The 25,758-nt window shown below is 46.1% G+C and overlaps 2 protein-coding genes across 2 annotated transcripts in view; one reads left to right on the top strand and one right to left on the bottom strand.

Moving 5' to 3' along the window:
• RAB4A (RAB4A, member RAS oncogene family) overlaps positions 1-7,076 on the top strand; it is a 70,701-nt gene extending 63,625 nt beyond the window's left edge. Inside the window, exon 8 of the mRNA XM_068981677.1 lies at positions 6,978-7,076. The gene's annotated coding sequence lies outside the window, so the exon portion shown is untranslated. The remainder of the gene's footprint in view (positions 1-6,977) is intronic.
• Positions 1,137-19,117, bottom strand: CCSAP (centriole, cilia and spindle associated protein). The gene is made up of 3 exons (XM_068981675.1): positions 18,763-19,117; positions 5,793-6,058; positions 1,137-3,752 (listed from the first exon to the last, which is right to left on the bottom strand). Exons 1-3 carry the CDS (start codon positions 19,115-19,117, stop codon positions 3,576-3,578), a joined length of 798 nt encoding a protein of 265 aa, XP_068837776.1. The 3' UTR covers positions 1,137-3,575.
• Between the last annotated feature and the right edge of the window lie 6,641 nt (positions 19,118-25,758).

The raw sequence follows: 25,758 nt of genomic DNA, 5'->3' as shown, positions 1-25,758 counted from the left end.
GAATGCCCACCGCCTGAGCCCTGTGACTGTAGGTGCCTGGCCTTAGTGCCTTCAGAATGTTAAAGTGAGTGCAGTGCTCAAAATAAACATACAACAAGAAGACAGGGGGACAGCTCTGAAACCAGTTCTGCTGATTATAAAAAAATCCAAAAAGAAGCCTCCAGTGTCTTCACTCAGGTGTCCTGACTTTCAAAATGGAGATAATCAAGGAGCAGCTTTCTCCTCTCACACCAGCAGGCTGGGAGGAAACCTGGGCCTCAACCCTGGACATGGCTCCTCTCACAGAATTTGGTACTAAGCAAACACTTAGAGTGGACAGCTCCCTAATTCAGCCTATTGTACAAAATCCATTTCAAATATTATACATGGTTACACTTTTAGGATCACTTTTTAAATCCTATTTAACTGATCACAAGACTATGGTAAGGACCCATGAGTCAGGCATTGGCAGTTTGATCCCAAACCAACTACAGAATCAGACTGTATAAATATTAGCACCATTTTTTATCTAGTCCAGTGAAATGTAAAACTGCCCACTAAGCTATTTTTCACTGAAGTAGTCAACAAGACAGTTGTTTTCACTTTTAACATATGCTTGGCCCCTCTTCCTCTTTGCCAGTAATACATTTGAACACTTTGATGAGCAAGTACTAACATTTCTGCTGATAAAGTTTACGTCCAGCACAGCCTCAGCACTCAAAAGCCACCTTTCTGTTGTGCACTTTAGCTGCATCATGCAAACTCAGCCCGCTAAAATGCACAACAGAAAGGTGGCTTTTGAGTGCTGAGGCTGTGCTGGACGTAAACTTTATCAGCAGAAATGTTAGTACTTGCTCATCAAAGTGTTCAAAGCTTTCAAATTACTAGTAATCTACATCTGATGAATCAATGACAAGGCTTTTCATAAGAAGCACCACAAATGTGTGCTTACTACATTACAAGCAATTCAGATAAACTACACCCTCTTTTACTTTTAGTAGACTTTAAAAGAAATGTATATAGGTACTTGGGAATTTTCTGGCAGTGGGGGAGTACAAGCATTTTGACACCTCATAAATAGAGCAGTCTTTTAGGTTTTAAAAGAAGAAAAAGGACAGATTCCTATTCTCATTCACCTCAGTCCAGAAGTATTCAGGTGTTACTTAATATTTTATTATTGCTTTTAGTAAACACAGAAAACATGTTACAACAAGTTGTTTTAATTAAGAACTTAAAAACTAAAATTTTAAAAGGAGACTCTTATGCAGCAGTTATTTCAATCTATATTTTAAATATCACTGGATTCTCAGTTTCAAACTTTTCAACGTGAAAGGCAATTTTAAATTACCTCGCTGTTTCATAAGCTGTCTTAAGGAATAAGAACATGATCTCAATGACATTAGTGAGAAGGAAAAAAGTAGGACATCAAGTTGTTTCAACTTAAAAATTTTTGTAGGTTCAAAAGATCATCTTTACCCCTAAAAGAACAAAATGAAACCCTAACCAACTAATGGCTTGGACACAGGAAGGGGACTCGCAGTTACTTCATATTGACTCATTCATTGTTCATGCACATTAAAAGTGTTTTTTAAAAACACTTTAAAAAATCTTGTTCATTGGTCCTCTACTTAAAAGGGGGGAAATACTGGCCAATATCACCCTCTAGGTTCTTCCAGATCTGCATGTGGAGTTTGCAGTAGTAATTAAGCATATTAAATACAAGTCTGTGTTTTAAAGGAGAGAGTCTGGCTTGCTCAGGGCCTTGAGGGGTCGGGTTTCTAAGGCAGTCCATCAGTGTAGACCTGAGCTACTCCCCACACAGCCTCTTCCTAAGACTGTAGGCTACAATGGGAACAGAACACTGGAGCTGGTGGTTGAAACTATACATGCAGAAAGTGGTTTTAAAGGAACAGTTTCCACTACCACATTACCACAGAAATTTCATCTTTAGGTACCTGCAGTATTTAAGGATTATAATAACAGCAAGATTCACTAGAATCCCTAGCAAGGACATTTTGGACAACACATAGACCTTTCTCTTACTAAACATACATCGTAGTGACTAGGAGAGCTCTCTATATATTCACCTCAAAATAATGCAAATATTTTAAGTTTTTTTTAAAAAGCTCATGATTCTTCAATAAGAATTTGCAAAGCTTAATATGATTGTGTAAGATGATACTGTGTGACGATTTTACATGGAATGAAACATTTTTGTAGAAATACTTCAAAGACCCAGAGTAAAAATATCAAGGAAATGCTCAAATGCACATCAAACACCAAATTTTCATTCACACATCTCTACATGGTAAGCTGGCAAAGAACTTTTTTCTCTCTTATCAGGAATTTAGCATTCATCCTTACTGTAGATTCCTGTCTCTACTAAATGGAAAAAATGCTTCTCAAAACCACTTTCTACCCCAAAAGCAAATGTGCTGGAGAGAAGGAAACACTTCACTGAAATGCTCACATCTATGCCCATACACACAGCAGCATCCCCTCACATTAGCTTCTATACAAAATCTACCAGCTAGGAACCTATGATGAATGTATTTCAACCAAAAGTCTGAACAATGTACATCATCAAGGCTTTGTTATTGGTAAGTTCCATGGAGGAGAAAAGTAGGGGTGATCCACATCTCTAATCGGTAGCTTAAAATCTGTCCCCCATCCCCAGTAAGCAAGACAATCTCAATTTACTAAGTGAAATTTCAGATTTTAAATTGTAAGTATCATTGCTAAACTCTTCTAGAAAAGGCAAAGTCCACAGTGGGTGAGTGCCAAAAGGCCAGGCTGCAACAAGTGACTGGTACCCCATTAAGTGTCCTTAAAAAATCTTAATTAAAAAGTGAGTCTTTGACTCAAAAGAAACTTCAGTACTACTTCTAAACACTTCATTTACTGGAATGCACTTGAACTAAACTATTAATATGTGCCTAGATGACAATTTAAAGAGAAAAGATGACCCTCACCCAGCCCAGATAGTTCTTAAATATCACAGTCCACATGAAGTGGTACTCGAACTGAAACGCAGAAAACATTTAATTGTTTAGGAACTACCAATGTTCTACAATACTTTCACTATACATGGAATCAAAAGTAGTGTTGAAACTCACTTTTAACTTGATGTTCAAAGCAAACTACACATAAGGAAAAGGAATCTTCTGTGGCAAGCTGGCGTGACCTTACCAGCTGTGGAATCTGAGAAGCTGTTCAGAACAGGAGGGAAACAGGCTTCACCTAAACTGAGCACAGATACTGAAGTTAAGAATCTGTCAGCCATTTAAAGGCATTTGGTGTCAGTATCTTAAAAGATTGAGATGCTTTAAAACAAAACCCTTAGAAGAATATCAAAGATTTAGGGAATTCTCCTCATAAGTAAGCAAGTTTCTATGGCTTCAGCTGCCACCCTACTGCTGAGGTAGGTGACCAGGATTCATCGAAAGAGACAATCTTTTGGAAATTCCCCAAGAAAAATCTTGCATAATCAGTTGGTTTCTTAAACCTGTGTCCAATTTCTTTTGATAGTTTTTGTCTTGTTCTTTTCTTTCATTTACACTTTTAAAAAGAGGTTGTCCAAGCAGCTGTTCCTTCCCTCAAGCTCTGGCAGAGTAGCATCTCATATACTCTGTCATCCACGGGTTCTCTGAGGAAGCAGGCTTGACCCGCCTATTTTTCTCCACATCAGCAGAGTGAGCCCGCTGCCTCTGAGCTGCCAGCCTCCTCTTCTCCAGCTGCCTTCTGCTCTTGGCTCGCAATGCTGATTCATGGATCTAAGGGGAGTCAGAATGAATGAACAGTCACTCAAGTGGCTTTGGCACTAATTTTCCAGAATATTCACAATGAAGCTTCCTCCAGGTCACCTGCAGCAGGGCAGAGGCAAGTCAGTATCGCCATATTCAGGACTTCTGTGAATAAAAGTTTCTCCAGAAGAGCCATTCCCCTGAGTTCTGTCTTACCCATTTGTCAGCAATACAGAAACTAGGCAACAGAAAATGTCCACCGGACTAAATTTCAGTTTAAATGGTAAGCAACTAATCTACATGTGCCTTAAGAAACTGGCTCTGGAAAAGGATTGGAACTCCTTTGCATTAAGCAAGAATAAGTATTCCATTGAAGGAATTTATGTATTTTATAGCAAAATACTAACAAATTTCAAGATTTCACCACCTAAGATGTTTAATGAACCCCATTCAACTCCACAGGACTGCCAGAGGACAACTCTGTTATCTCAAATATCACTCCAAACAACACTATCTGCTAGAGTTCAGAAGTCTGTTTGGTAAACTTGGACTGCGGTATTTAATGAGAATTCAAACAGCCTGCACCTCTGCTTCTCTTCACCCTCTCTTTGCTTTGGGCTGGTGGATGCTGTTAGCACTAACACAATCATTGCTCTATGAGCCCACACGTGAGGCGCCCTCGTCTGCCTTGTTCTCAGGTCTTTGCATGGGGACAGGCCAGGCCTGAGTCCAAGGAGAACTAAACCTTGGGGGAAGGATGAGCAGGGGACATGCACTCTAATTTAATCCAAAGAGAAAATAGGAGTCTAGATAGTTGTGGAGAAACACAGGAGATGTGATCGGATAGACAGACAGCAACAAGGCATGAGATGCCAGTTATTAAGTCCAACAGAGCAGGAGCTTCTCAGGAGGCCAGAGGCAAATCTAGACCGGCAGCTGCCAGCCCTGGCTGTGCCCCTTGGCTATACCTCCTGGGCCCCAGGAACTTGAGAGCCCCGTGTCCTGCCCCTTCTCCACCTGGCTCGGTGTCAGTAAAACCTTCCAGCTACCAGTTCAGTTCAGTTAAGTTCAGTCACTCAGTCGTGTCTGACTCTTTGCGATCCCATGAATTGCGGCACGCCAGGCCTCCCTGTCCATCACCAACTCCCAGAGTTCACCCAAACTCACATCCATCGAGTCAGTGATGCCATCCAGCCATCTCATCCTCTGTCGTCCCTTTCTCCTCCTGCCCTCAATCCCTCCCAGAATCAAGGTCTTTTCCAATGAGTCAACTCTTCGCATGAGGTGGCCAAAGTACTGGAGTTTCAGCTTCAGCATCAGTCCTTCTAATGAACACCCAGGACTGGTCTCCTTTAGAATGGACTGGTTGGATCTCCTTGCAGTCCAAGGGACTCTCAAGAGTCTTCTCCAATACCACAGTTCAAAAGCATCAATTCTTTGGCATCAGCTTTCTTCACAGTCCAACTCTCACATCCACACATGACCACTGGAAAAACCATAGCCTTGACTAGACAGACCTTTGTTGGCAAAGTAATGTCTCTGCTTTTGAATATGCTATCTAGGTTGGTCATAACTTTCCTTCCAAGGAGTAAGCGTCTTTTAATTTCATGGCTGCAGTCACCATCTGCAGTGATTTTGGAGCCCAAAAAAATAAAGTCTGACACTGTTTCCCCATCTATTTCCCATGAAGTGATGGGACCGGATGCCATGATCTTCATTTTCTGAATGTTGAGCTTTAAGCCAACTTTTTCACTCTCCTCTTTCACTCGTCAAGAGGCTCTTTAGCTTCTCTTCACTTTCTGCCATAAGGGTGATGTCATCTGCATACCTGGCTTGGTGTCAGTAAAACCTTCCAGCTACCAGCTAACTCCCAGCAAAACCCCAATCTCTAGGCAGCTAACTTCCTGCATCCTGTTTGTGATCAGATGCCCAGTCCTGGGCTTTTCTTGGCCCATCTGAGACCTACCATGTCCCGAAACATCACAGCAACCACAGGTATGACAGCCAGTGACGGCCAGGCCAACCCCACCCTCCAGGGGAAAGCAGAAAAGCCCATTCACTGGCACCTACCTCGTGCGTGGGGGCAGAAGCACAGACGTTGTGAGTCTTCTGGCTTCCTGTATCCGTCTGTTTCTCTCCCCACCCGTAGAGGGCAAACGGGTGCCTGTGTTCTTTTATTCTCCCGGATGACCTCTGGGGACTCTTGGTTCTCCTGCCTCCTCGGGCAGCTAAGGCACTTGGTGGTGGCTGAGGGTCGGTGCTGCCGGCTGCTTTCTCAGGGCCTCTCACCCGGATCTGTTGTTCAGGCTTCTCTTCTACATCTTTCACTGGCAGTGCTTTTTGAAAAAGGAGAAAAGACAGGATGAATGCTTTAAATTCAGGTATACATATAATTACACACAATTTAAATATCTGGGATGGAAAATTCATAATGCCTAATTAAGTCAGTAACTTTTTTACTTACAGCTCGATTCTGCATGTTTCACTTAAAATGGACAGACAGAAACAAGTTAGTCTGTCCCATTTTAAAATCAACAGTAAATACCAAGATTGAACCAAGCCTATTCAAAAGTAACAACCATCATTCGCATTCTGAGATTACGAGTCTCAACTGAATACTAAAAGCTAAAAGGCTAGAAAACACTGGGCCTAATCGCTTTCCCCATGATAAATCCAGTCATTTTACCATCTTGCTTCAGGGACAGACCTGGATTTGTGACAATCATTCACCAGCTGCAAAAGGTTAGTTTTTAAGTTACTCAACTAGAGCTTCAGGATTGTACTGCTTTGTCATGCTCCAAAACTATGGAAAATGCTCCTTTCAGCTCTCCCGAGCTCCTTATAAGAGCTGGCTGGTGACCTTAACATGAAAAGCCCTCCATCACAATAAGCAGCGTTTTCCATAGCTCCGCACCTCCATGTACAACTGGGTGCACCCAGGGGGAGGAGCCGGGAAGAGGGCTCTTATTCATGACAACATGAACCAGGGCCCCTGGCCTACACAGTCCTAAATCTGGCAGCAAGGCTGGTAAAACTCTGGTGGGGAATGGATTGCACACCTGAGGTGTACTCAGATATTCAGGACACACTCCAGAACACAGCTATTTCCCCTGATTACCCTTTATGACTGTCCAATCATTATTTTTATAACCATTTGTATAATCCTATATGACCTTATAATCTTCTGTGATCTTATACAGGTTGTATTCCTTGTGTAAAGCCCTAGTGAACCTATGTTTTATCTCTGTTCTTTAGAAGGAACGATGCTGAGGCTGAAACTTTGGCCACCTCATGCGAAGAGTTGACTCACTGGAAGACTCTGGTGCTGAGAGGGATTGGGGGCAGGAGGAGAAGGGACGACAGAGGATGAGATGGCTGGATGGCATCACTGACTTGATGGACATGAGTCTCAGTGAACTGCGGGAGTCGGTGATGGACAGGGAGGCCTGGCGTGCTGCAATTCACGGGGTTGCAAGGAGTCGGACACGACTGAGCGACTGAACTGAACTGAAAGAGCTCCTTGTACATCCAGGGCACCACTTTACAGACCCCCTTGCTCAAACCTGTAGAAAACCCCTTGCTCCCGAGGCTCCAGAAACTGGCTCTAGGTGGTGATTTTACAGGTTCCTATTCCCAAACCCCATCATTTTTAGGACATACTCATGTCCTTCACTCATAGTGAACACTTCCCTGATGACATCCATGTAATCCAGACACAGTGCACATGTGTGAACCCTGACACATCACCTGCATTTCTGTCTTCAGCAATGACCTTTATCTACCAAATCATTTCCTTTATTATTAAGCATTTTAAGGAGTAGACAGCACACGTCCAGCCCTGGGGTTCAGCGCTTCGCACGGCTCTGCACCATATCTATAAACCCAGCACTCAGGCTGTCTGGGGACACGTGAGATGCCAGTCTTCCACTGAATCCTGAGACCCCAAGTCCCCTCATCACTCACTCTTCTGAGTGATGTGTCCACACCTCATCCTCTTCCCTCCCCTGGATCTAGGTAGAAGGGAAAGAGCCCATCAGGACCAAGACAACGGGAAGTAGAAGGGGGTCCATGCCTGGCACAGTTACGACACTGAGAGAGGGGGAAACAACTCATCTTCAGGGATTCGTTTCCTTCTCTTCCTCTCTAGCCCCCATATGTCTAACTCAGACCTTCCAGGGAGCATGTCCACAGAAGATGATAATGATTTGGTTCACGGGACAAGCTGAAGCCAACCAAGGAGAGATTAGGAAAGAGAATTCCAGCAAGTGGGGAACTGGCTTCTACAAAGACATGAAGAGAAGAAAGAATAATTAAAAATGACAGGTACATAGGGAGTCTATGGTTGAAGGCATGAGTGGGTAGCAGTGGGGAAATAGAGACCTTCTATGCCAAACACAGGAGTTTTATTTTTTCCTAACAATGAAGAAGAATCACTGAAGGATTTTAGGCTGAAAAATGCTATGGTCCTATCTGCATTTCAGGAATGAGGCATCTAGCAACAAACTTGCCCCCAAAGAGGTGGGGGCAGAAAAGATGGAGAGCCCAGGGTAGGGGGCAATGCTGGCAGGGGCCAAACAGGGAGAAAAGGAGATAGTGCCCACCATACCTGGCTGGTGCTCAGACTCATCTGGGCACCTGTGAACTGGGAGGTGGTACCCTGGCCTCTCCAGAGAGCCACAGAGGGCTAGACAGGCAGCTGAGTGGGTGACAGACACAAAGCAAATGCTGGGAGGCAAAGAGGAATCTTGGGCCCCTACAGGGGTTGGGAGTGGATGGTCACACTATTCTCCAGCAGAAAGCCATCAAGGATGGGGAAAGGGTACTTGATGACTCAGGTATGAGACACCCCTAGGACCACCAAGCAGGCCACAGCAGGACCCTTAATCAGGGGCCCTAAAGAGAATGTGGAATTGGAAAGAGTCATAAGCAGGTGGGTGGGGGCTGAGGCTCAGATGCAGAGCAGACCCCCCAGAAGGAACAGAGTCAGCAGAAGGGGAGCAGAGGTTGGCCCCCTGGACACCAGCACCTACTGAGTCGGTAGAAGGGATGAGGAGAGCCAGAGAGGGAGCCAGGGAAAAGAACAGCCAGCAAAGTCTAGAAGCTTCCAGGAGAGAAGGTGGGGAAGGATGTTCAGAAAAGGACAGAGCAATCAACAGAGCCAAATTCTACAGAGAGGGCGGGAGAATGAGGACAAAACAAGACTGGACATTCTAGGGCTTAAGAGTCACAAACTGCTATGTAAACACGCATAGCTACAAGGGTACATTGCACAGCACAGGGAATACAGCCAACACTTAGTCTAACTCTAGATGGAAATTGTGAATCACTATGTTGTACACCAGGGCTTCCCTGATAGCTCAGTTGGTAAAGCATCCGCCTGCAATGCAAGAGACCCCGGTCCAATACCTGGGTTGGGAAGATCCACTGGAGAAGGGATAAGCTATCCACTCCAGTATACCTGGGCTTCCCTGGTGGCTCAGCTGGTAAAGAATCCACCTGCAATGCAGAAGATCTGGGTTTGATCCCTGGGTTGGGAAGGTCCCCTGAAGAAGGGAAGGCTACCCACTCCAGTATTCTAGCCTGGAAAATTCCATGGGGTTGCAAAGAATTGGACACGCCTGAGCAACTTTGACTTTCATGCTGTAAACCTGAAACATATAAATCAAATATACCTCAATTAAAAAACTGGATGGTTAAGTGCTATGTTAGGTGTGCTGCATCACAATTAAATAAAATAAAGGAACATAAGATAAAATATTTACACAAGTTTTATAAAAGAGTTGGGTCTGGGCAGTCAGGCTGTCTCACATGACCGAGAGGAGCACAGGCGATAGGGAGAGCCAGGTCACAGCAGGCTGCAGATCAGGGGGACCCCAGTGATCTCCTCACCATGGATCACTGAACGTTCTGACATTAAAAACAGCAGTGTCCACCAGTATCCAACACAAGAAACTAAAATCCTCTCTAGGGAGCCTGGGTCTCAGATTATTCCTACAGATAATTTTCTGAACACCAACAGTGAGTGTCCTGGGGATGATGACCAGTCACTCAGGAGACAAGACAAGGAAGTCCAGCAGGAGCGAGAGACTTGGGGAAATGGGGTTATCACTGACAGACCATAAAACTAACATGTATTTAAAGAAGGAACACAAGCTCAAAAATACCTGTAGCAGGAAAAAAAGATGGAAAACACAGGAGAGAACTTATCACTATAAAATTAATACATATAAAGCTCTTGAAACAGTGCCTGGTACAAGATAAGTGTATATATGTTTCAAAATCCTATTCAAAGTTTTAAATAAAGCCATTTCCAGGCAAATAAAAACAGTGTCATCACCAGTTATTGTGGAAGATTCTAATAGCACCTTTCTCAGTAACTGACAAAAATCAACTCAGCCTTGATTTAGGACTATGCTGTTCATTACAAAAGCCACGAAGCAGAGGTGACTTAAATTCAAGTTTATATTAATTAAAATTAGCTAGAAACAAATTTTCACTTCCTCAGTTATACCAGAGTTCAAGTGCTCAAACATGTGGCTCATGGTTAGCATGTTTCATGGTCCAGACAGAGAAACTGCCCGTCATTACAAAGTTTGACTTGAACAGATTGATTTTTTTAAACTATTTGAACAAAATTAACACATTTGACCCAATGGGTACATACAGAATACTGCACTGAAAACCACAGAATACACAATCTTATCAAGCACATGCGGAACATTTACAAGAATTTACCCAGCCAAAGCTATAAAGAAAATCTTAATGTAGTCACAAAACTGGAATCATACAGTATGTATTCTCTGACTCCTGTGCAATTAAGCTAGATCGTGCTCATGCTCAGCCACTTGAGTCATGTCCAGCTCTTTGCAAACCTTTGGACTATAAAGTCTGCCAGGCTCCTCTGTCCATGGGATTCTCCAGGCAAGAAGACAGGAGTGGGTTGCCATGCCCTCCTCCAGGGGATTTTCCCAACCCAGGAATCAAATTCCCATCTCCTGCTCACAGATGGATTCTTTACCGCTGAGCCGCCAGGGAAGCCCTAATTAAGCTAGATACAACAGCAAAAGTATCTTGTACAATCTCCAGCTAGAGGAGAATTCCCCGGCGGTCCAGTAGTCAGAACCCCATGCTTTCACCACTGAGGCTCAGAGTTCAGTCCCTGGTTAGAGAACTAAGATCCTGTGGGTCTCGTGGCATGGCCAGTAGATAAATAAAATCTCCAGTTATAAAATTAACATTTCTGTTTTTTTTCTTAAATTGAACTACAATATGGTATTAGTTTTAGGTTACAGCAAAGTGATTCAGTTATACAGATATATTCTTTCAGGTCACTTTCTACTGTAGGTTATTATCAGATATTCAATATCGTTCCTTGTGCTAGACAGTAAATCCTTGTTGCTTATCTGTTTTATACAGAGTAGTTTTTATCTGTCAATCTCATACTCCTACTATATCCCTTTGCTTAAAAACATTTCTAAATAATGCATGGGTCAAAAATAAATCATATGGTTTCACAAAAATGTAAATGTTCTCCATGTCATTGAGCTATACACTTAAAAATTGTTAAAATGATAATTTGTGTTGTGTGTTTACCACAATTTTTAAAAATAAAAAAGTAATGGTGATAGAGAGCATAATTCCATTCTTATTAGAAATATTTCTAAATTTCTTCATTAAGTATGATGCAGCTAAAGCAGTAATCAGAAGTAAATCTAGAGCCTTAAATCAATATATCAAAAAGAAAAAAAGGCAAGGGAAGAAAAAAATAACCAATAATAAGCATCCATCTTAAAATGTTATAAAAAGGGCTTCCCTGGTGGCTCAGTGGTAAAGACTCCGCCTGCCAATGCAGGAGACATGGATTTAATCCCAGTCCAGGAAGACAGTCCACACGTGACAGAGGAACTAAGCCTGTGCACCTCAACTGCTGAGCCGGTGCTCTCGAGTCTGGGAGCCCCAGCTGCAGAGCCCGCGTGGGACAGCAGCCGAAACCTTTGAGCCTTAGAGCTTGTGCCCCACAAAGAGAGAAGCCACTGCAACGAGGAGCCTGCCCACGGCAATGAAGAACAGCCCCACTGCCGCAGCTAGAGAAACACCCATGCAGCAAGCAAGAACCCACAGCCAAAAATAAAAATAAATTTAAAATAAAAAAGGATGTTAAAAAATTATAAAAATAAGCACTAAAAAATGAAACTAAGGGGAAAAATCGTGAACTAATAAACACATAATAAACAAAACCGACATGGAACAAAAATGAACAGAATTCACAAACCCCTAGCAAGACTAATAAAGAAAGAGGGTAAAAAATAAAGATAAGTAAAAACAGAGCAAAGGAGGTCATCAGGTTAAATGTGCACTGGTGACACAAGATTATAGTCCCTTCCTCTCCAAAGCCACTAAAGTGAAGGAACAAAGGCCAAAGAGGGAAGGGACGACAAGCAAGCAGCCAGCGACACCAGACAAATTTTGGAAGGTGCAAAGGGATGAAGATGTAGAAATGACTCACGGGATTCAGCAGAATGATGCAAACTCCCTGCTGGAGAAGGGCCCACAGGACGCCGTGGAGCCATGCCGTAACTGGCACTGAGGCACCAGACTTCCCAGAAGGCTAGGCCCAGTCAGTGCCCCAGGCCATGTGCTCCAATGACAGCTTAACAAGGATGTGCCTCGGCTGAGAACCAGGGTCCATGCTGCTTGCCCTTGAACCTGGGCAGATTTCTGTGAGCAGAGAATGGGGTGAAAGAGGTGCCACATGGCTCCTGGAAATAAGTCATGATGGGCAATACAGCAGCTGCCCAGCTCTCTCTCAGGAATGCTCACTGTTGGAGGCCAGCCTTCAAGTGATGAGAAGGGCCAGGCACATGAAGAAGTCACCTGCAAGTGTCCTAGCAGACAGCTGCAGTCAGCACACAGCACAGATAAGGCACACCCTGTGCCTTGGCCAAATTCTAATTTATAGAAACCATGAGCTCACAGCTGAGAACTGGAACCTGAAGTACTAGTTTCCAGGTTAAGCCTGTTGTGCAGCAATGGATACTCCCTCAACAGTCCTTCCTGTGGTCCTCAAGGCCCGTGGCTGCTCGCCCACCCCACCCCATAGCCCAGGTCCCTAAAGGAAGAGGACCAGCAGGCAGAAGGCACAGGAGAAGTGAGGGGGGCAGGATGAAAACAGGATGGCATGGTAAAGAATGGGGTTCCTCCTCCTTTCCCCCAGCTCTGTTCCCAGGATGCTGACAGCCAGGCTCGGGCCCTCCCAGGCAGGAGGATGGAGGAGCAGTGTCTGGTAAGCTTACACAGGAACAGGCGGGTGCTGATGTGGGCAGCCCCCAGAAAAGCAGCAGAGTCCCCCTACAATTTACAGTCACAAGCTCCTCCATGCACACAGCTCTCAAAAAGCCCTTTAAGCTTCCCTCTTAAATAAGCAGATAGGCTAAAAGCAAGCATTCGAGTACATCCTTTAATAAGAAAAAGACCAAAATATAGAGGAAAAAACTAGGCTTGGACTATAAGAGAGCTCTCAAAGGATATTTATGGCTTGGCGAGGGTGGGTGGGTCAGGGGGGAGTGGAGGGGGAATTAGAGAAAGGGACGCTATTTTTTGTTAATTTTTAAAAGAACATTTGGGACAAAAAGCAATCTCTTTGAAATTAAAAACCAGAATGGTAGAATTTAAAATTTCAGCAAAATTTAGAAGATAAAATTGAAGCATTCTCAAAACAAAACCAAAGTTCCAATCTTTCAAAAATAAATGAATAAATAAAAATACTAGAGGTTTGCTCCAGGAGGTATACAAACCAGCTAAAAATAACTATCAAGAAAAAAATGAATAGAAAATTTTAAAAAAAAGTTTTTAAAATGTCTTTTGGCCTCTCTGAATGGCATGTGGGATCTTAATTCCCTGACCAGGGATCAAACCCATACTCCTTGCAATGGCAGCATTGAGTCATAACCACTGGACCACAAAGGAAGTCCTCAGAACAGCAATTATTTTAAACAGTGCCTGAAAATAAATGTTTCTAGATTTAAAAGGCTCACTAAGGGATTCCCCTGGCAGTCCAGTGGTTAACTCTGTGCTCCCAAGGCAGGGAGTATGGGCTCAATCCCTGGTCAGGAAACTATATCCCACATGCCATGCCATGAGGTGTGGCCTAAAATAAGCTTTTTAAAAACCTAAATAAAAAGTCCCACCAAGTTTTCAGCCCAATGAATGAAAAATGACACATAGTATTTTAGAATACCTAGGATAAAGGGACTGTCCTAAAACTTCAAAAGAGAAAAAGGTCACATATACAAAAGAAGTGTCAGATGACATGGTACTTCTCAACAATAAGACCAAAACCTAGGATTCAATATAACACCTTCAAATACTGAAGTATCTAACCCAGGAAGTCTCGGTCTTGCCCAAATGGCAATCCAGCCTTGGATAAAGGCATTTTTAGACTTCAAGGTGACAAAACCTTTACTTCCCTTTCAACATTTCTCAGGACTTACAGAAGATATGCTCCACCAAAAGGAAGGGAGATTGGAGGCTTCTAGAACAGGGATCAGATAAAGGAGGAAAGCAAAAAGAACACTCGGCAAACATGAAGAGAAGTTCCAGCATGACAGCAGTGTCAGACCTGGACAGCATAAAGTCTAAATTAAAACAAGAGCGTCAAGGGCTCCCCAAAATTACTTCCCCAAGGAAGATAATGCAACAAATAGAGCACCTAACGTGCCTGGCATATAACAAGTTTTACAGTCCCACCAGACTATTTCTGGCTACATTATAAGAGAAAAAAAAAAAAGCAAATATACAAGTAAAGCAACAATTACCTCTAGGGAAAACATAAATAACAAAGAAAATATAATCAAAATGTACTGTATGGATTATCTGCAAATAACACAGAGCCATGATCATCCAAATATAGAATAGTACTTAACTGAAATAGTCATATAGTTAATACTGTGGGACAAAAGAGGTGCTTGCGTATGTCTAGGTGGGAAGAAGGGAGGGTTTGAGCAATAGCCAAGCTAAGATCTTAAACTAAATCATCTCCCATTATGGGAAGTCAATATACAATTTTCAAAATAAAAAAGCCAGCATTAGTCTGAATGAGACAATCACTGGCCACAGCGCTGAAAAGAAAGGTAAAGAGTTACTCCAGGGAGCAAGGGGCATGGGTGGTGAATGGGCCAAGATTACTTTTTCATTTTAAGCATATTTTTTAAAATTATGCATATGCATAACTGGTTTAAAACTAAAATTTAATTTAAAAAGAAATGTGAAGAAAATGAATTGGAGACATTCTAGACACTCTTGAAAGCGTGTTGGCTACAGAGAGAAGGCATTTCACAGTGAACAAGCATTCCCACACCTACACCCCACACACAGGCAACTTCCCAACAGCTTTTTAGTACCATCTCTTAAATAAGAACAAGAAGCCAAGAATCATTAGACATTTGAGGAAAGCTGCTAACTTGAAATACAGGATTACAAATTAAATTAAAACACACACACATCCAGATAAAGGGAGGGGAAACCTGTGCCAAAGAAACATGCAAAAACTAAAAATTCCTAGTCCTCAGCAGGACAAGTGAGGATACTATACGTACAAATCAAGAACAGAATACTATTTTTTAAAGAGGATTAAAAGAAGGAGAGAAGGAAGGAAAACCCAGAAAACAATTCATCAGTTCTTAAGACAGATGGATTGGAAGCCAAAGTAGAAAATTAGAGGATATATTTGTAAAGTCCAGCATCCAACTAAGGAGTTCAGAAAGAAAAGAGAAAAAAATAATAGTAATAAGAAAACAAGAAAACTTCCCAGGATTACAAGATAGGAGTTTGATTGCAAGGATTCCTGAAGCACATTAGAGGAAAACAGGCCTAGACAGAGGATAATTTTCAGAACACAGAGGACAAAGAGAAGACCCTAGAAACTTCCAGAGGAGGGAATATGTTATCCATGAGGGATTAAGAGTGAGAACGACACGGGAGTATAACAGCAACTACAGAAGTCCCAGTACCAGACAGCACTGCCTCCAGATTTCTTAGAGACAAAAACTTCCAACCTAGAATTTCATGCCTATTCACAAACTTACTGAATTGTGAGGGTAGAATCTTTTGACATGCAAGATCTCAGAAAATTAAGCCTCTCACACACCCTTTCTCAGGAAGGTACTAGAAGATAATCTCTGCCAGGAGAGGATAAACCAGGCAGGAAGATGATGTGAGAGGCACACAACAGAGGGTCCTACCAAGAGGGAAGGCAGGGAGTCCCTGGGGTGGCGGCCAAGAGCCCTCCCAAGATGAAACAAGGCAGCAGGCTGCCAGAGCAGCACGCAGGCCAGGTGGAAGTAGGTCAGAGGCCCTGGGAGGGATGTCTTAAGATGGGGAGGGTGGCAGTGAACCTGATGTGTTGGTCATATTGCAACAGAAGAAAAGGGAATCACAGCAAACAATGCAGGGTAGCTCTAAGCAACCTCTTCAACGGGCCCTAAGTGAATCTAACTAATTCTATGATGACTATACCAGAAGGGTGAGGACGGACCAGATGTATGGGTTAGGAGACCACTAAACAGAATTAAGGGCTTCCCAGGTAGCTCAGGGAGAAGGCATTGGCACCCCACTCCAGTACTCTTGCCTGGAAAATCCCATGCATAGAGGAGCCTGGTAGGCTGCAGTCCATGGGGTCACAAAGAGTCGGACACGACTGAGCGACTTCACCTTCACTTTCATGCACTGGAGAAGGAAAGGGCAACCTACTCCAGTGTTCTTGTCTGGAGAATCCCAGGGAGGGTGGAGCCTGGTGGGCTGCCGTCAATGGGGTTGCACAGAGTCAGACATGACTGAAGCGACTTAGCAGCAGCAGCAGCAGGTAGCTCAGTGGTAAAGAATTCACCTGTCAATGCAGGAGACATGGGTTTGATCCCTGGGTCAGGAAGATCCCTTGGAGGAGGAAATGGCAACCCACTCCAGTATTCCTGCCTGGGAAATCCCACGGACTGAGAAGCTTGGCAGGTTGCAGTCCATGGGGTTGCAAACAGTCGGACATGACTGAGCAATTGAGCACACATACACAAAAAGAATTAAAGCCAATAATAGATGGTACTAAAAACTCAACAACAACAAAAATCAACAAATCTTAATAAAAGCCATGTTACCTGGAAAAACAGAATTACACACCAAGGAAAAACCAGAGGACTGGGAAGTGGTCACCTAAGGAATAGGTAATTGGTGTGGGGGAGGAGGGCTGCTGTATCTCTGTACTAAGCCATATATAACCATATGATTCTATGTGTACATATGGCTTCAGTAAAGACAAGAACTAAATGTTTATGTTTCATAGAAACTCAAAAGAGTGCTCATCATTCTGTCCACTTAAAAACAAGGACTTTCAATCCTGCCAGACATAGGGATGAACAGAGGCTGTGATAGGCATGAGCAAAGCAAAAGATCCTGGGATGGAGAGTCCTGAAAGCAGAAACATTTTTTCTTCCCAGCTTCCTAAACCAGAAATAATAAGAAAGAAGAAATAACTACCTCAGCCAGCCCCTGGGAGGATTCGGTGTCTCTAAGGGAACAAAAATAATCATGAACTCTTACAAACACAAGCCCCATACTCCATACTACAATGTTATCTAAAAACTGCATTTATATACACCTGGAAATAACTGACAGCTCTTTCATAAGCAATGAAGGGGAAGAACCAAGAAGAGAAAAGCTCATTCAGTCTGATAAAGTGCATCTCATAATTGAGCTAGTAACTCAGTGCCCCATACTCTCCCCATCTTCTGTTATTCAAACTTCTAGCAAAGGTCAGGAATCAGTGGGAATTCACAAGTAACATGTGAGGACGGAGGGGCAGCCCTGCCACATGATGAGCCGAGAACAGCTGGGAACAGAATAACAAGACTCAACTTCCTCTCCTCCTCAGCATCTCACAGACAAGCTAGGATGAGAGTCAAGAGAAAAATCTGATCAGAGTACCACTTACAAGGCGGTAAACAAAAATAGTCACCAATCATTGATTCTGAGCTTCTGCTGCTTCATCTATAAAATCGAGGTAAACGAGGTAAAAACAATGGTCCTCCCTCTTAGAATTGTTCTGAGTGTTGACTAAGAAAATATATACTCTAAGATCGGAGACTGGATGCATGACAAGCTCTCAGGCCATTTTAGTTATTTGGCTTACTGGGATCTCTTTAAAACTGAGTGACGTCGGGTGGTGCCTGGCCCAGGTTAGAGTAGAATAGAACCCCACGGGGTTCCTCCAGGCTGTATCTGGGGCATTCATTCAATTGGGCCCTGAGCACCAGCGGCCACTCGGCCCGCCCCACTCTCCGAGAGCCCGCCTCTGCGACCCTCCGGCAGGAGAGAAGGTGCAGGGCCCCGCCGGGAGCAGCAGATGCACCACCCCAAAGAGCCATTTTCCAGCTGCCGCTCCCCAAGCTCACAGCAGCAGCTGGAGGAGAGGAGGCGAGCAGCCGAGAGGACCCGGCATTTAGAAGGATTATCTCCCAGCAGCCGGGACTTATGCAACAGTCTGTGGAAACAAATACAAAATATTCCCAAGGGAAAGCGCGGCCAGGTCAGGGAGTTAACACAGAAAACAACAGCCCCAGTCACAGGACAATGCGCTTAGCTCACAGAGGTTAGTTCCTAACCTCTGGCCGTCTAATGAAAGCTGGGCTCCTCCCATAAAACAAATGAGCGTTTAGAAATAAACAGATGGGAGTTTAGCGGTCCAGAGGCCATCAAGGCTACCTGGTGAAAATCTGGACTTCGCCAGCGGCAAGTCTACGGCGTTCACAGCTGGCTCAACCCAGAGACACACTTTACGGAAATACAGGGTGGGACTGCGGGTGCGGGGCCGCCGCCTTCCTTATTTTGTTTTCAAGGGTGGCGTATTCTCCGCCTACCAAAAATGGATTAAATAAAATTAAGAAAGAGCTCGCCCTGAGCTCTCACTGCGAGAAACGGCTGCGCGGTTCAGGAGACGCAAGAGCAAATCCAGTGCCGCGAGCTGGCCCTCGCAGCCCCCTCCCCGGCCCGGTACCTGGCAGCGCCGCGTCCTCTGCGTCCCCGGCGTCCCTGGTCTCCGCGTCCCCCGCGGCCTCCACGCCCCGCTCCTCCGGCCCTACGCGCGCCTCGGGCTCCGCGGGCGGCGGCGGCGAGGCCGGGGCGCACTGGGGCGCGGGGGCCCCGGTGCCCGACGACGCCGAAGACGCCGAGTCGTCCGAGGCGCCGGCCTGGCCCCAGTCGTCCCAGAGCCAGGGCGCGTGCGCCTGCTCCAGCAGCCGGCGACCCAGGCGGTAGTGGCGCAGCGCACGGTAGCACGGCCCGTACTCGTCCCAACGCGGCTCCTGGTAGCGCTTCATGTACTCGCTCTTCACGCCGCTCCCCGGGGACATGGTGCCGCGCGTCGGCCCCGGGAGCCCGGCTTTCCGCGCCGCGCGGTCGCCTACAGAGCCCAAGACACGACACAGAGGCACGCCCCACCCCTCCGCCAGCCCAGCCCGCCGCGACGTTTAAACCCAGGGCCCCGCCCGGACGCGGCGGGCTGGGGGCGGAGCGTGGGAGGCGGGCGCGGGCGCGGGGGCGGGGAGGTGGGGGCGGGGCGTGGGGCGAGAGGCGGGGGGAGAGCGCGGCCCGGCTGGGGAGGGGGCGGAGACCTGGGAGGGCGGCCCGGGGGCGAGGGAGGGCCGAGCGGCCCGCGCTGCAGGGCGCGGGGGTCGCCTGGGAGGGCGGCTCGCGAGCTCAGAAGCCAGAGGCCGCGGGAGCCCGCGGATGGGAGGTGGAAGAGGGAGGCGTGGGCGCGGGGAGCGGGGCGGCCTCGGGGTCTCCGGAGCGGGGAGCCGGGCGGCCTCGGGGTCTCCGGAGCGGGACGTGTGGGCAAGAGGGGCAGCCCCGATTACCTCCTTCTTGTACCTCCAGCCCCGCGGCTCCGGCGGGTCCTCGGCGCGAGTGGCGCAGCAGCCCGGATCCGCCCGCTCTCCCAGCGCTTTCCTGCCGAGCAAGATGTCGCTCCTGCAGCAACCGGTAGGGGAAGGCGCCGCCTCAGTCCCGGGAGCCGTCGTCTCCCGCGCGCGCTCCCGGTCCCCGGCCCCCACCCCTCTCGGTGGGGGCAGCGACTTCGGCGCCTGGCGTGTGATGCGGGCGACTCGGCTGGCCCAGGACCCTAGCCAGGTCCCCGCCCGCCCGAGGCGCCCACGAGCCTGGTTGTGGGAGGCGCTGCCCCGGGCCCCCGCCGCATCAGGAGGCGTCAGGGAACGGAGCCGCCCACCCAGCGACGTTGTGTGTTCTCTTCCCGACGCTTGCCAGGGCCGCGCTTCCCAGAAACAACCCCACGTGCGCGCGTTGGCTCTTGCTTCCTTTCCTCTGTTCACAACACCTGTTACTCTGGCTTTAACTCCTATCAGTACTTTGATGTAACTCCTTTCTTGTCTACACCCCCAAACATTTTTTGGGTAAGTGAGTGAGTCAAGTCGCTCAGTCGAGTCCGACTCTTTGCGGCCCCATGGACTGTAGCCTATCAGGCTCCTCCGTCCATGGGATTTTCCAGGCAAGAGTGCTGGAGTGGATTGCCATTTCCTTCTCCAGAGAATCTTCCCGACCCAGGAATCGAACCCTGGTCTCCCGCATTGCAGGCAAACGCTTTACCGTCTGAGCCACCAGGGAACATTTTTTTGAAGCTATTGATGAAAACTGCCAACCCACCCTCCCAGAGGCCCAGGTGCACAGAAAACCTTGGCGGACTTGCTTTGTGCTAAGTATACAATGTTGCGCTGATTGTTACAGTTTCCAGAGCGGTCCCGAGCAGATTCTTCCCCTTTATGAAAAGGAGCCTGGATACGTTAGTAACTCAGATTTGAAAGAAAAGAAGTTCAGTTCAGTCGCTCACTCGCGTCCGACTCTTTGCAACCCCATGAATCACAGCACGCCAGGCCTGCCTGTCCATCACCAACTCCCGGAGTTCACTCAGACTCATGTCCGTCGAGTCGGTGATGCCATCCAGCCATCTCATCCTCTGTCGTCCCCTTCTCCTGCCCCCAATCCCTCCTAGCATCACGGTCTTTTCCAATGAGTCAACTCTTCGCATGAGATGGCCAAAGTGTTAGAGTTTCAGCTTCAGCATCAGTCCTTCCAATGAACACCCAGGACTGATCTCCTATAGGATGGACTGGTTGGATCTCCTTGCAGTCCAAGGGACTCTCAAGAGTCTAATTCTTCGGCACTCAGTTTTCTTCGCAGTCCAACTCTTGCATCCATACATGACTGCTGGAAAAACCATAGCCTTGACGGACCTTTGTTGGCAAAGTAATATCTCTGCTTTTCAATATGCTATCTAGGTCGGTCATAACTTTCCTTCCAAGGAGTAAGCGTCTTTTAATTTCATGGTTCACTATCTGCAATGATTTTGGAGCCCCAGAAAATAAAGTCTGACACTGTTTCCACTGTTTCCCCATCTATTTGCCATGAAGTGATGGGACCAGACGCCATGATCTTAGTTTTCTGAATGTTGAGCTTTAAGCCAACTTTTTCACCCTCCTCTTTCACTTTCATCAAGAGGCTTTTTAGTTCCTCTTCACTTTCTGCCTTAAGGGTGGTGTCATCTGCATATCTGACGTTATTGATATTTCTTCCAGCAATCTTGATTCCAGCTTGTGCTTCTTCCAGTCCAGCGTTTCTCATGATGTACTCTGCTTATAAGTTAAATAAGCAGGGTGACAATATACAGCCTTGACGCACTCCTTTTCCTATTTGGAACCAGTCTGTTGTTCCATGTCCAGTTCTAACTGTTGCTTCCTGACCTGCACACAGATTTCTCAAGAGGCAGGTCAGGTGGTCTGGTATTCTCTTTCAGAATTTTCCACAGTTTATTGTGATCCACACAGTCAAAGGCTTTGGCATAGTCAGTAAAGCAGAAATAGATGTTTTTCTGGAACTCTCTTGCTTTTTCCATGATCCAGCAGATGTTGGCAATTTGATCTCTGGTTCCTCTGCCTTTTCGAAAACTAGCTTGAACATCTGGAAGTTCACAGTTAACGTATTGCTGAAGCCTGGCTTGGAGAATTTTGACATGACTTTACTAGCATGTGAGATGAGTACAATTGTGCGGTAGTTTGAGCATTTTTTGGCATTGCCTTTCTTTGGGATTGGAATGAAAACTGATCTTTTCCAGTCCTGTGGCCACTGCTGAGTTTTCCAAATTTGCTGCCATATTGAGGGCAGCACTTTCACAGCATCATCTTTCAGGATTTGAAATAGCTCTACTGGAATTCCATCACCTCCACTAGCTTTGTTTGTAGTCATGGTTTCTAAGGCCCACTTGACTTCACATTCCAGGATGTCTGGCTCTAGGTGAGTGATCACACCATCGTGATTATCTGGGTGGTAAAGCTCTTTTTTGTACAGTTCTTCTATATATTCTTGCCACCTCTTCTTAATATCTTCTGCTTCTGTTAGGTCCAGACCATTTCTGTCCTTTATTGAGCCCATCTTTGCATGAAATGTTCCCTTGGTACCTCTAATTTTCTTAAAGAGATCTCTAGTCTTTCCCATTCTGTTGTTTTCCTCGATTTCTTTGCATTGATCGCTGGGAAGGCTTTCTTATCTCTCCTCGCAAAGAAGTTGGGGGAAGTCAAAACATTACCAGTTAAAAAGCAGGCCTAGGTTCTGGCTTCCATACTGGATTTCCACCAGCTTGCGTCTGTTTTCCCTCCTGCCTCCATGTCCTGCGCCACCCTGCATCATAACCAAAAGATCCACAGGTAGACGCTGCCCAAGCAGGACGAGTCATCCTGTTCTGAGAACTTGAAGGTAGTTGTCTAGAAGTCATTAACACTAATTGTTAATGGCAGTTTTCTGGAAAAACGCTTGTGACCTCCACTGTTGACACCTGCATGGTGGCCCTGATTTCTCCCCTCCTCAACTTTACCTTATACAGCTTGAAATATCCCAGGAACCTGCTAATGCATTTCTCTTTAAACTGGTTTCCCATGGCTGCAAACAAAAGAACCTTAATAAATATATTAATAATGTGGGGGGAATGACGATGTGTGGTTACATAAAAAATTCAGAACACAATCTGTTTCGGTTAGCTTTGGTTGCATAATTAAGTACCCTAAAACTTGTGGTTTAAAACAAAGATGTATTACTTCTCACAGTTCTATGGGTTAGCTAGGCCATTCCAAAGCTGGTTTCATTCTGCTGGTTTAGACTCAAACAGTTGCATTCAGCGGGAGGGAGAACTGGTCTGGAAGGTTCAACATGGCTTTACTGACATGCCTGACACTGGAGCTGGCTGTGGGCTGGGCTGTCTTGATATCCTCCCTGTATTCTTGTCCCCCAGGAGGTTAGCCTAGCTTCTTCACCAGGCCCTTTCTTCTAAGAAGTTAATAGCAGAAGTTGGAAGGCCTCTGAAGATCTTATACATCTCTCTGCTGCAAGCTAATGCTCAAATAAGTCCCAAGGCTAGCCCACATTCAGAGAGCAAGAAACGCTACCTCTCCCTGAGAGGAGTAGAAGCAAACTTACACTGCAGAGGGGTGTGCATACTGGATGGAGGAATTTGTGGTGGTATTTTACAGTCACACAACCACACACACACAGTATATGAGATATGACACCATTTTCTGTATAACCGAAAAATAGGGTTAGGAATGATTTTTTTGCTTTACATTTCTCTATTGTGCAGATAGGTGCATGCCATGCATTCTATTTTTTAATGTATTATTATTCAGGGCTTACCACTTGGAAGTGACAAAAACCTGATTCAACTAGCTTAAACAGAAAGGGTATTGATTGGCTCTTGCAAACCTAGACCCAGGAATCCAGTGAATATCATTGGGACTCTGCTTCTCTCTCTTGGTCTCTGAGCTTTCCTCTGGGGGCTGGCCTTTTCTGCCACTACAATGGACTTCCTCTTCACAGCTGGAGAAAGTGCAACTTATACTCCAAGTTTATGTTGTCTTAGCTGAGGACCACCAGCAACAGACAACTTCTTAGTATTCCAGTTATAGAGAAAGATTCTGGCTGTCATCAGGGGTAGGAGGTGATATGATTGGCCAGGAATGGGTCATGTTTCCATCCCTGTGAATGGGGATAGAGTGGGAGGCTGAAACTGACAGCCCCAGGAGACCCACGGGGAATAAGGAAGGACTGGCTCCCCAGAGGAAGGAGCAGTAGGCAGACAAAACAACATATGTTCATCCATATATTTGTCTTTGTGTTAAAAAAAAAAAAAAAAAGGCAGGATGAGAAAGATCTAATTTGACAGCATGTGTGGGGAGAACCTTCTGGGTTCTAGTTGACCTAGGTGCAACTGTTAAGACGTTGAATACAATCATAAGCAGTAGCCACCAAAGCTGTATTTCTTTATCAGGGGCAGTAAACCTTTCCTGCAGAGAATCCTCTGTTGCTAGAGCACTGAAGGACTGCCTGTGTAGAAGACAGTGTTGTTTTGTTTTCTAGATAGAATCAGGACCAACAAGCAGAGAATATAAGCTACAACTGTGGCAAATACGGACCTGCAACTGGTTTCTGAAGCAAAAGGGAGACTTTAGGGCTGGCCTGTGGAGCTCCCAGAACAAACAGTAGAAAACAGACACCAAAGGGATGTCAGAGACTGGACAGCAGGGTCCCCATAAGGGTCCCCATAAGGCAGCCCTGGTGGATCCCTCTACAAGAGAGAGCGGGAGCTGATAGAAAGGAAGGTCGATGCTAGACTCCTGAAAGATCACAGAAAGATAATCGAGATTTGCTACCCGAATGCACAGGTTCCATGTCTGAAAACCTGCTAGTGACTTCATCTGGCCGCCTCACAGAGTGGCAAGCCCCGCAGGCTGGCCTCCTTCAGGGAAGCTGGGCTGGACTTCCTGGCTCCCTGCTTCCAGAGTCCTGCATCTTGAGGCCCCGGGCACTGCCACTCCCTCCCCTCAGAGTGCCATCCTGTCTGTCAATGTCTGTGTCCTTCTGAGCTAAGAGAGGCCATCTTCCAAGAGTGCCCCCGATTCACCCTTCCTTCCCTCAGGTGTTCTTTCCAGGAATGTGCCTCCTGCCTTTCCTGACCCCTCCCGCCTGGTGCTCCATCAGCTTTCATCTTCCCTTTTGTCTCTGGGTTTTGCATCTTTTTCTCTCTATTTCCCCTGGCAACCCACTCCAGTATTCTTGCCTGGAAAATCCCATGGACTGAGGATCCTGGTAGGCTACAGTCAATGGGGTCGCAAAGAGTCTGACACGACTGAGTGACTTCACTTCACTCTGTCTCCAAACACAGACTTGGGAATCCACTATCCACTCTACCCTTTTTATAAACCCACCTCCCCCCACCCCCAGTGTGGAAGCTCACATGCTAATGTGCTAAGTCGTTTCAGTCATGTGCAATTCTATGTGACCCTGTGGATTGTAGCCTGCCAGGTTCCTCTGTTCATGGGATTCTCCAGGCAAGAATACCTGCGTGGTTTGCCATACCCTCCTCCAGGGGATCTTCCCAATCTAGGGACAGAACCCATCTCTTATGTCTCCGGCATCAGCAGGCAGATTCTTTACCATAAGTGCCACTTGGGAGACCCGTGGATGCTACAGATGCTAGATATTCTCCATAGCATCCTTTGCAGCTAGAATGGAGGCCTGCGACCTGAAAGGGAAAGTCTCTCAGTTGTGTCCGACTCTTTGTGGCCCCATGGACTGTACAGCCCATGGGATTCTCCAGGCCAGACTACTGGAGTGGGTAGCCTTTCCCTTCTTCAGGGGATCTTCCCAACCCAGGGAGCAAACCCAGGTTTCCTGCATTGCGGGTGGATTCTTTACCAGCTGAGCCACAGGGGAAGCCCAAGAATACTGGAGGGGGTAGCCTATCCCTTCTCCAGCAGATCTTCTTAACCCAGGAATTGAACCCAGGTCTTGTGCGTTGCAGGTGGATTCTTTACCAACTGAGCTATAAACTCTGCTAATCAGATATTCCTGCCCCCAGGCTTGTAACCAGGGTCTGATGGTGCTGAGAAGGAAGGACCAAGAAGGTTTCTCTTTGGCTGAAATGCCAATTTCAGAG

Source organism: Capricornis sumatraensis, chromosome 10, assembly GCF_032405125.1.
Source record: "Capricornis sumatraensis isolate serow.1 chromosome 10, serow.2, whole genome shotgun sequence".
NCBI classification, from domain to species: domain Eukaryota; kingdom Metazoa; phylum Chordata; class Mammalia; order Artiodactyla; family Bovidae; genus Capricornis; species Capricornis sumatraensis.
The sequence above is the reverse complement of the archived record's forward strand: the minus strand, read 5'-3'. Positions and strand labels throughout refer to the sequence as shown.

What these genes read in the sequence shown, in the direction of transcription:
- CCSAP (XM_068981675.1), bottom strand. Translation starts at nt 19,117, where the DNA reads ATGTCCCCGGGGAGCGGCGTGAAGAGCGAGTACATGAAGCGCTACCAG. An exon ending in AGAGGACGCGGCGCTGCCAG is followed by an intron (nt 6,059 to 18,762) that starts GTACCGGGCCGG and finishes TTTTTCAAAAAG; the next exon opens with CACTGCCAGTGAAAGATGTA. An exon ending in CTTCTGCCCCCACGCACGAG is followed by an intron (nt 3,753 to 5,792) that starts GTAGGTGCCAGT and finishes GACTCCCCTTAG; the next exon opens with ATCCATGAATCAGCATTGCG.